Source organism: Tenrec ecaudatus, chromosome 3 (genome assembly GCF_050624435.1).
Source record: "Tenrec ecaudatus isolate mTenEca1 chromosome 3, mTenEca1.hap1, whole genome shotgun sequence".
NCBI lineage: Eukaryota > Metazoa > Chordata > Mammalia > Afrosoricida > Tenrecidae > Tenrec > Tenrec ecaudatus.
Window position 1 is genome coordinate 177,678,847 of NC_134532.1, and position 10,288 is coordinate 177,689,134.

At 37.6% G+C, this 10,288-nt stretch overlaps 1 protein-coding gene across 1 annotated transcript in view; it reads left to right on the top strand.

The window, feature by feature from the left end:
- The window catches only part of KCTD8 (potassium channel tetramerization domain containing 8), a 320,383-nt gene extending 310,421 nt beyond the window's left edge, over positions 1 to 9,962 (top strand). Inside the window, exon 2 of the mRNA XM_075544991.1 lies at positions 9,502 to 9,962. Coding sequence (XP_075401106.1) covers positions 9,502 to 9,962 — 461 coding nt within the window. The remainder of the gene's footprint in view (positions 1 to 9,501) is intronic.
- Positions 9,963 to 10,288: the final 326 nt, after the last annotated feature.

Consider the following 10,288-nt stretch of genomic DNA (forward strand, 5'->3'; position numbering starts at 1 on the left):
GGATGGCTGCAGCACCTCGCTTGCTTTTTGTCTTCCCCTCTTCTACTTCATGAAACCGCTGTCCTTTCATGTCCCTCTTCATTCTCAGAGACTAAAAGGTGTCACACTGAGTGGGGTTAGGGGAGTGAGATATGTGGGGCAAGGGAGGCATGCTGTTTTTTGCCAAAATCTGGCCACTGAGATGGCTGCGTGAGCAGGTGCATTGTTTTAGGGGCAAACCAGTCCCCTGTCTGTCACAAATGAGGCCTTTTCTGTCCCACACTGTTATGCAATCTTCTCAGAACCTCTAACCTGAAAGTCTGACCCAGTGGAATGAACTCCAAATGCAGTACAAGTTGGCATTTTCATCCACTAGGGAAGTCAACAAATGTCCAGAATAAGTTTTGTAATCAATCAACATTACATGGTTTTTGAAATGGGAAAACGACACACACACTTGAGTTTTTCCTGTAATGATATCCTTGTAAGCATGTGTTCACCATCACAAGAGTTTCTGCAGCATTTTTCCTAAAGCGAAAACAAACTTCCACTGCTGCACCCTGCTTTCTTAAATCGTCCATCACAAAAAATGAGGTTCAAGTGAAATAACTTTTATGAACAAAACTCACTGTGACCAGAGAGAACCTTCCCAGGCAGTGCCACTGGGTGCACTAACTCAGAGTGAGTTACTGGATGCTCACCGAGTGAGAAAAATGCATACTAAGAAAGCCTGCCTAGCAGAGTTTTTTAGTTTGTTTGTTTTTTGAGGTTACCTTTCATACTCACACCCAGACTACCCCGAAATCATGCATCCTTTTGAAAGATGAAAACATTGATACTTAGTATGGAACCACACCATCTGTCCAAATCACTGGGGAAAGTTATATTTTTCTCTTGTATATATTGATGTAATAAAATGGAATAACATTATTAAAAAAAACTTACCTTACCCATCGTGGTTCATTCTGATACCTTCCATCTGTTTTATTTTGCTTAATATAATGATTTCATTAACATTTGAATAGTTTAAATCAGGGTTTTGTATGTTGCTTACTAAATAAGTTCATTTTCTAGATATGAAAATTTAATGCTTAACCTCATCTCAAATCATACGCTTATGCACAGTAGATAATTTCAGACCAAGAAAATTTAGATGCAAAGAAAGAAGTAACTTTCTCCAGAAATCACACATGGGTGATGCTAATTATACAATAACATCGGTGGTTTGAATCCGCCCAGGATCACTCCTCGGGGAACTACTTTTTGAAATTCAGCCTTGGGAAATCTTGTGGTGCGTTATCCTATTATATCACACATTGAATAAACACTTTCAGTAGCATCAATTATTTATTAACTTTTTAATGTGTAAAATGTGGATTCAGACTTGCAGTGTATAAGTTTCCTTGGGCCAGTCAGTCAGTCAGTCACTTAATCCTCTCTGTGTTAGTATTACAAATAGAGTTTTTGAAGCAGATAAATTTGATAATGTGTTCTAGAACTATGCTTCCTCTCAGTAAGTTTGCATAAAACTGTCCTTGAATGCTGAGATTTGGTGAGGTACTTTTTCAGTGGAAATTAAATTTGTTTTCTGATTCTAAGAGCTTATATACATATACACACATATTTATGAATATGATTCTATTATTATTTGAGGAGACAGGCGAATTTCTGGCTGTCATTCTGTTCCTACATAGAATACCTTGGTTTGATATAAATTATTACTCATGTTATGCTAAAGACATTTCAAGTGGCTTTGGAACATTTAAAGGAAATATGTAAAGTTAAAGTTTTAAATTATCCCTGTAAGCATAGAATTAGCAGGCATCCACAGGAAAATCAAGGAACTAGAGTAAATTATTATTTGGACTGGATTTATTTTTCCTAAATTTTATGTCATAAAATCACCAAATGAGTTATTTTAGCTCAGTCCTAATTAAAAGCCACTGTTATTAATGCTGACTTAATTATGTTTAATCAAATAGCAATGATAATATGTCATGTATTTGTTACTATAAAAACTACTGAAAGGGCCTTCCAGTCACCTTTATTGATTTATTCAGAGAATTGTTATATTTTAAGTTTTACATATATTTTCTATATTTTAATAAATGTGGCCAATATAAGGTTAATCATGTTCCTTAAATCATAATATTGCCTGTAGATAAGGTCCCAGTTGCCTATCGTGATTCTAGCCAATGGCAGAGACTGTGTTGGTTCAAGAAATTTTGTTTATTTCTGCAAGGTCTTTACAAAACAGTAGGTTTTGTCACCTCCAAACTGCTTCAAAAATCATTCAAAATCAAACAAGTTGTATAACTAAACTATGTGGCAAGTTCCATGGAATGACCAAGAGGTTTATAGTAATGCACAAAAGTCTTCAAGTAATGGGAGCAAACAGACATTGTTCACAGGGAACAGGAGGCAGCCCCGGGCCCTTCCCTCCCTAAGGTATCAAGCGCCATTGCCTATCAAAATGGCCTTGCTTGTCCAGATGGTTTTGTTTGCCCAAATTTGCTGAATTAGAGCATCCTTGCTGAGTAAATGTAAAAGGAATTTTACTGCCAGGCCGGGCTGTTACATTTTGAGTCTTAGCAAAGAAACTCTCACACTATGTTACAGTTCTAGAATTTGATTAACGAGGGCCTCTTTTCCCCCCTCTGTGAATAATAGGAAATTCTAATCTAAAGGTAACTTACTAAGAGGGAATGAAAGTAAATGCAGCTATTTATTTTCTCTTATTAATATATGTAACTATTTACCTTTAAAATATTGGTCTTAAAATCAGATTGATCTCTGCCTTTTACTTTATATATCTTAAGTTATACAAAGAAAGAGATGATATGCTAAAAGGACTCATGCATTTTAAGCATTTGAAAATTATAAAATACCATGAAATTGACCATTTTCCTGACTGTGCTCTGTATGGTCCTCTGACATATGTTACACGGGAATTTTTCTGGGAGAGAAAAGGATTATAGCTGATAAAATAAAATGGCCAAGAAATAAAGAATTGGGTAAGTGGTAGGCGGTGTGGGGGGAGCTAGTGTGAGGAATTCAATTAGCTCTCAATTGGTGTGAAATATTCCTAGCTTGTCTTCCCAAGAAGTTATACCTTGTTACACGTATGATTTCCCAACCCCCATTTCAGCTTTTTATCCTTTTCACTGGCGGTAGATGCAGTAAGCCTGCAAATTTCATTAAAAAAGAAAGCTGCCTTATCCGTCTCTGTGTCTCTGTTAGAATGTAGCACAGGCCCCAGGTTGTGCTCAGTGCATTTTGTTGGGTGAACTGATTCTGCTTTGACATGTCCTCCTCACTGAAGTTTCCTTGCTCTTCCATCTTTCACTAAATGAGAAATTTGTGTATAGCACTCATAAACTGCATTTCATTGTATTATGATTGTGACATGATGTAGAACCAGGAACCTAATAATACCAACATGGTATTGGCATTTGTTAGTTTGAATTTCTATTAGTAATTGTAATACAAATGTTGATAATATGTGTGTTAATAATGAGTGTGTTGATTTGGTTACTTAGCTAAAACATGGGTTTTAAATAACTCTCATCTCCCTTTTCTCTGACATACCTTTTGCCCCTCAGTGAATACTGACAACGATGCATTTGTTTCGTCTGTCTGTAATATTATCTTTCCATACTGTCTTTCACCATGATGTTATTACTTTTTTTGCCTGAGTGTCTCTATCTAATGCTATCCCCTTGACTATTAACAGGAAATGATTTCTCATAACTCATTTATCCATAGATGTAAATTGGTTTGCCCAGGTATTTGCAGCTTAATCCTTTAGTCATTATAGAAAATTACAAACGTAGATTTCTCTGATGAGGTTTCTTGTTAAAATAAGACAGAAGTTTGACAGAAAGCAAAAAACAGGAAAAAGAATGCATTTATTTACATTGTATGTTGCACTAGGCTGATGGATATCAAACTAGCTTAGGACCATATTCAACAGAGACACAAATAGACAAACAGAGGCTACAATCCCATCAGCTTTCTCATATGCACATACACACAAACCCTTCAGCATGCTTAAATATAGTCTCTAGGAATGAGGCTAAATATTTTTACATTAATAAAAAGAAACAACAAGAAGCATGGATTTGCTCTCATTGCTGAGACTAAGAGCAGCAAATTCTTTGTAATACCTCATTTAATCTCAAACAGCCTTATGAGAAAATTGAGGCCTGGAGGCCCGAAGTCTCTTACACAACCCTGGAAGGCTAGTACTTGCCAGAGCGGGAGACTTTGTCTCTAAGATGATAAGACTCCAAATTTGCTCAGTGTTTAGTCTCATGACCATTAAAATACGTTGCTCCTAAAAGCTTATTCCGTAAGTAAAACCCATCTTGCCAATGAAGAGCATAGAGTTTGCTAGAGCAGGGTGGTGTCACCCTACATACAGGAGTGGGGGGTAGGGGTGTGGAGTAGAGGGGTGTGTGTGTGTGTGTGTGTGTGTGTGTGTGCGTGTGTGTGTGTTTCTTATGGTCACTGTCACTGAGCGAATGCTGATCCATACACAACCCCCTTTGAGGGTTTCATAGACTTTAGTTGTTTACCAGAGTTGAAAACCGTCTTTCTTCCGGCCTTCCAACTGCCACCGATGCGATCTCAGCCCAAAGCGTAACCGCCGCACCTGCATCCAGTTACGAATGCCAAGGCAAAAGAGCATCAGAATCCTCCCTCTCAGGCGCTCAAGACAGAGCAAGGTGGAGAATGGACCTGACTAAGTGTAATGGCTTGTTTTCAGCATGGAGGTTAAAAATCAATCATCTGGACTCTCATGCTTAATCTATTTTATTTATTCTATAGTTCCAACTGCCTCTGAAATTAGTGCAATTTTTAACCACACCATTGTATTAGGACATAATCAGACATTATACCATTCAGTAGTTCAGTCATATCAAGCAACATTGTACAATTGCTACCATAATCAGTTTCAAAACATTATGTTCTTTCTTGTACTCCTAATATTAGCTTCCCATTACCCCCACTGTACTCCCCAGAAAAACTTATTCTAGCCCTATAATGCAGAGCGTGACATTTTCATATCATTTCATTGAATGTGTGTATATATATATATATGTATATGAAAGTAGAGAATAAAAACAAACCATTTTTTCCTGAAATTAAAAATTCAGACATTATAGGGCTAGTTATGGTCTCTATAAATTCACCCATCCTGGGTTTCATATACCAAAAAACAGAATAATACATAGCATAGAATCATGATGACTACCAACAAGGACAAAATATAACACCCTAAATTGTAAAAAAAAATTATAATTAACCACATCAAGCTGAAAGTGTATCAGAAGTAAATCAAATTACAAGGTTTCAGCCATTCAAGACAGATCTATCATTTTAATTTACTGATTGTCTCTGCAATAAACTCTCTCTGGTACCCAGGTTATTCTCATCAGTTAAGACCACGTTATGACCATCAATTATGGTCAGAGGAAAATCACCTCACCTGAAGCTTTTTCCATGTAACACGGGTGGCACCACAACCCGAAATGGAATTCACTAGGGGAGCGGAGCCTTCATAGTATGCACTTTTCCTGCTAAGTGAGCATCAAGCAACTCACTGAATTAGTGCATCCAGTGGCATCTCCTGGAAAGGTTCTCTCTGGGAACAGTGAATTTTTTCATAAAATCAGTTTTGCTCAAACCTCATTGTGTGTGTGTGTGTGTGTGTGTGTGTGTGTGCGCGCACGCGCGCATGTGTATGATAAACAATTTAAGAGAACAGTGTGAGGCTGTGAAATTTTGTTTCTTGCTCTGGAAAAATGAAGCAAAAACTTTTGTGATGTTACACAAAGTTTATCAGGATAGCTCTATGAGAAAAACTCAAGCATATGAGTGTTTTGTTTTTTTCATTTCAAAAAAGGTAAAAATGTCGATTGATGACAAACCTCATTCTGGACATTCATCACCTACGTGAATGGAAAAAAAATATCAACTTGTAGTACATTTGGAGTTCATTCCACCAGATCAGACTGTTAATCAAGCTTTTTATTTAGAGGTTCTGAAAAGATTGCCTAACAGTGTACAACCCAAAAGGTCTGGTTTGTGACAGATGGCGGACTGATTTTGCCACCACAACAATGCACCTGCTCCTGCAGCCGTCTCAGTGTGCTAGTTCTGGACTAAAAACTGCATGCCTCTCTTGGCCCACGCACCTTACTCACCTAACCTCACTCTGTGACTCCTTTTGTGTCTGCAAATGAAGAGGACATGAAGGACAGCGATTTGACAATATTGAAGAGATGAAGAAAAAATGGAGGGGGGGGGTGATGTCAGATGCGTTTGAAAAATGTTTCCAAGAGGGAATTGCAAATTTTACAAACATATTAAGTGCATTAGAGTGTAGTTTGAAGACGATAAGGTTGTTTTGTAAAAATAAATTAAATACAAAGTGAAAAATTCTGTGTTGTGGATGGTACCCCCTCATATATATCCTGCAAATGTATTGTAGGCTTCCACGGCCACCCACAGCCTTCTGCAAACCAGAATCTTAGAACGTAAGCTCTGAAATTATTCCCTTCTTTGGATTTCAATGATTTCACTTAAAAATTTTTGATCACAGATGTTGATGTGCTTCTTCCACGTGGGTTTGTTAGTTGATGTCTCACTTAGATGATTCCTTTATTTTTTAAAAACTAGCCTTTAAGACCCTATATGCTATTTTTCTGCTATGTGTCTTCACCACACATCTTCTGTAACACCCATTCCATGTCTTCCTTGTTTTCTTCATGATGGCTTATACCCAGCAGGACCATGTCATAAGAAGTGATTGTTTTTATATTGGAGCTAAGATTAAGTGTGATCCCCAAATCCACTCCTGAACCTATGTTTTCTGTCTGCCTCTGGTCCACCTCAGAGACATTTGTACTATTTTATGGTAGAGAATCATCTTCCTGGAGCATAGGAAAGTCTGCTTATGGTGTCCTTGATTTAGCACTTGGTAATGTTATAAAATCTCAATTGAGAATAAAAGATTAAACAAGTGTAGGTAAACTATAAAGCACAATACCTGGTTGATTCACTTGTACACAATAAACCCTTACAGGACTGGACATTCTTTGCACAGTCAACGGAAGTTGGTGGTCAGGCAAAACTTACAGTAATATTCACTGACAATGTCAGATGCAGGTCTTCCAGAATAATGCATATCTTTAAAAAGTAAATAAGTAATTGTAGTAGTAAGTTAATGTTTTTCTACCTACCAACAGTTTGGTATAGATGTCTTCTGCTTCATTACACACCCTGTGGTTTTGGTCTTAAGTCCTCCGGTTACAGTGGTGTTTGAGGTAGAGTCTACTTCACCTATTGGGGTTTCCATATCACAGCCTCTGGCATGGCCTTTAAAGCATGTTGTGTGCCTCCAAGATCCAGGGTTACATGTTCCAGTCTCTTATGCACAGGGCCTGAGACCCAGTGGGGGAAGGACCTGGAACCAGTGTGCCCAATTAGGAGCATAGTCCCAGGCACACTCCCCCTTGCAATCCGTAAAAGCATTCTTAGTCATTTTTTTCCCTGTTGGGAAATTGGTCCCCACTCTTTTTCTACCAACAGGGATTGAGTGCACTTTCTTCCTGTGCAACAAGCATTTGTAGTTTATCTTATTTTATTGTGTTGTAGACAGAGAAAATATAGATTATTGATGAAGCCTTTCCCTCAACAAATATATGGGATTTTTTATATTGGGTTAGTTGATGCTTTCATATTGAGGTACATACAGTAGCATGTATCTCTTTGAGGTATACAATTGTTAGTTCTCACAAATTAATATAGTCATGTAATGAACATGACAGACAAGATATAGAATATGTCCATCATCTCAAATAGGCCTAAAATAGTTTTGTTGTTGTTGTTTTGCACCAGTATTGAATAGCAATGAATTACATGTTTAATATTGAATTTTGTGTCCTCTGATTTTAAATAGGAAAAGACAGTAGTGTGCATGTTAGTAGTGTGTTACACATAGTAGGTACTATTTTGAAAAGTTGTTGCTGGTTTACCTCATCACCTAGCTGAGTAACATATACTATCAACTTTGGTTGTTAACTTCTATATACTAGACTGAATGAGGGTCCATAATCTTGGCTGCATGTTGAAATCTTGGCTGCATGTTGAAATCACACGGGACTTTTACATTTCCTTAAAGGCAAGAAGTACATCATTCAATTAAGACAGCTTTGCCGGGCAGTATAAGATAAGATAAAATAATAATTTATAAATTATTAAGGGTTCATGAGGGAGGGGGCAGCAGGGAGGAGGGTGTGGGTAAAAGGGAAATGAAGAGCTGATTACAGGAACCCAAGCGGAAAGCGAATTTTGAGAATGATGAGGGCAATGAATGTATAAGTGTGCTTTACACAATTGATGTATGTATGTATTGCGATAAGAGTTGCATGAGCCCCAATAAAATTATTTTTTTTAAGACAGCTTTTTCTGGGACCCTGGCATCATTGATCTAATGCTTCCCAGGTAATTCCAACAAGTAGTACAGGTTGACATGCTCAGAATTACATGTTTTTTTGTTTGTTTTATATTTAAGCAATACAGTAAAAATAATGACAACTTCATCCCATTCTGAGTATATAAAAGTTGTTAGTAAACGTTAACTATAAAGGGGGAAAGAGATTCAGGTAACTTATATTTCTGAATTCCTGGGCTCCAGTTAATCAAAGTTTTAGGATCCTGCTGTATATGTAGTGGTTTTCAATATATTATAAATGGACACCGGGTGAGTCAAGGGGAACAGAATATGTTCCCTATCACAAATAGACTGTGGATTTGAAATAATTATTTGGACAAACTATCAATTTCTGAAAATCTACCTCTTAGGTAATTTACCTCAAATGATAAGCCTTGGCTTTAGGAAAATACTACATTTCAACTGTACTTTTTCACTATAATATTAGGTCTGTATTTATATTACAGCCATTTCATAATTCTCTCCAAGGAAACAGGCAAAGAAGATTAAGCGACTAAGGATAAGATTTAAACAGCAGCATAAATGATGCTATTGAACTTGTGGGCCTGGAGAGTCCTGCCTCTGAGTAAAATAGAGCAATGAGACTGCCTTGATCTTACCATGGAAAATTGTAGTCAGAAAGGCACTTAATTCCAGAAGATGGACAGAACTGAACGGTGTAGTGGAACAGACAGGAGATTAGCAAATATCCACTTTTAACATCTTTTTAGTTTTTTATATTTTAGGAATTGTTCACTAAAAAAAACCAAGTTATTCTTTAGAGCATAAAATAGTTGATTTATTATGGAAGAAATTTCCTTTAAACGAACATGGTGAACATTACTGGTAAAGCTAATTAGTATTCTGTACCATTCAACCTCTGCTGAAGGTGCTAGGTAATATATCGCTCCAGGGGAGAGTAATGCAGCCAATAGTATTTTTCATATGATAAATGTTATCAAGGTTATTTAATTTGAGCTTTTCACTCTTACTCAATTGCCCGTTTCTTTTTATTTTTTCAGGACCATCTCAGAAAACAGTGTCACCCAAACAAGACCATGAAGATAGGAAGCACGACAAAGGTGCAGATAAGGGGAGTGAAAGTGGGACTTCGTGTAACGAGCTCTCCACTTCCAGTTGTGACAGCCACTCAGAGGTGAGCACTCCACAGGAGAACCCACCCAGCGCGCCACAGGCGACAGCGCACCAACCCAACACCCTAACCTTGGATCGCCCTTCCAAGAAGGCACCAGTGCAGTGGATGCCCCCGCCCGACAAGCGCAGGAACAGCGAACTCTTTCAGACACTCATCAGCAAGTCTCGGGAAACCAATCTTTCCAAAAAGAAAGTCTGCGAGAAGCTGAGCGTGGAGGAAGAAATGAAAAAGTGTATTCAGGATTTTAAAAAAATCCACATCCCAGATTATTTTCCAGAGCGTAAACGTCAGTGGCAATGTGAACTGTTACAGAAGTATGGCTTATAGTAATCCTCCTCGTCTCGCAGTATTTCAGTAACCTTCAATGTTTACTTCGGTGTCACCACTTGACTGACGTCCTAACAGCGTCAGCGTGTTTCTTGCTGCTCTTCCTATTTGTGAACAGTGGATGTGGGACGATATTTTCTTTCATTATTGCTTCGGGTTTGTTTTCAACCATAATAAAAAGAAAAACGAAGCTGATAGTGTTGACTAAAAATGGCATAGCTGATTCGAACCATTTCGCAGGAATGAGAGCATAATGTGCATGGTCAAGAATCTTAGAATCATGATTTTTGAACTGTGGTTAACTGGATATGTTTGTCATTCTGTAA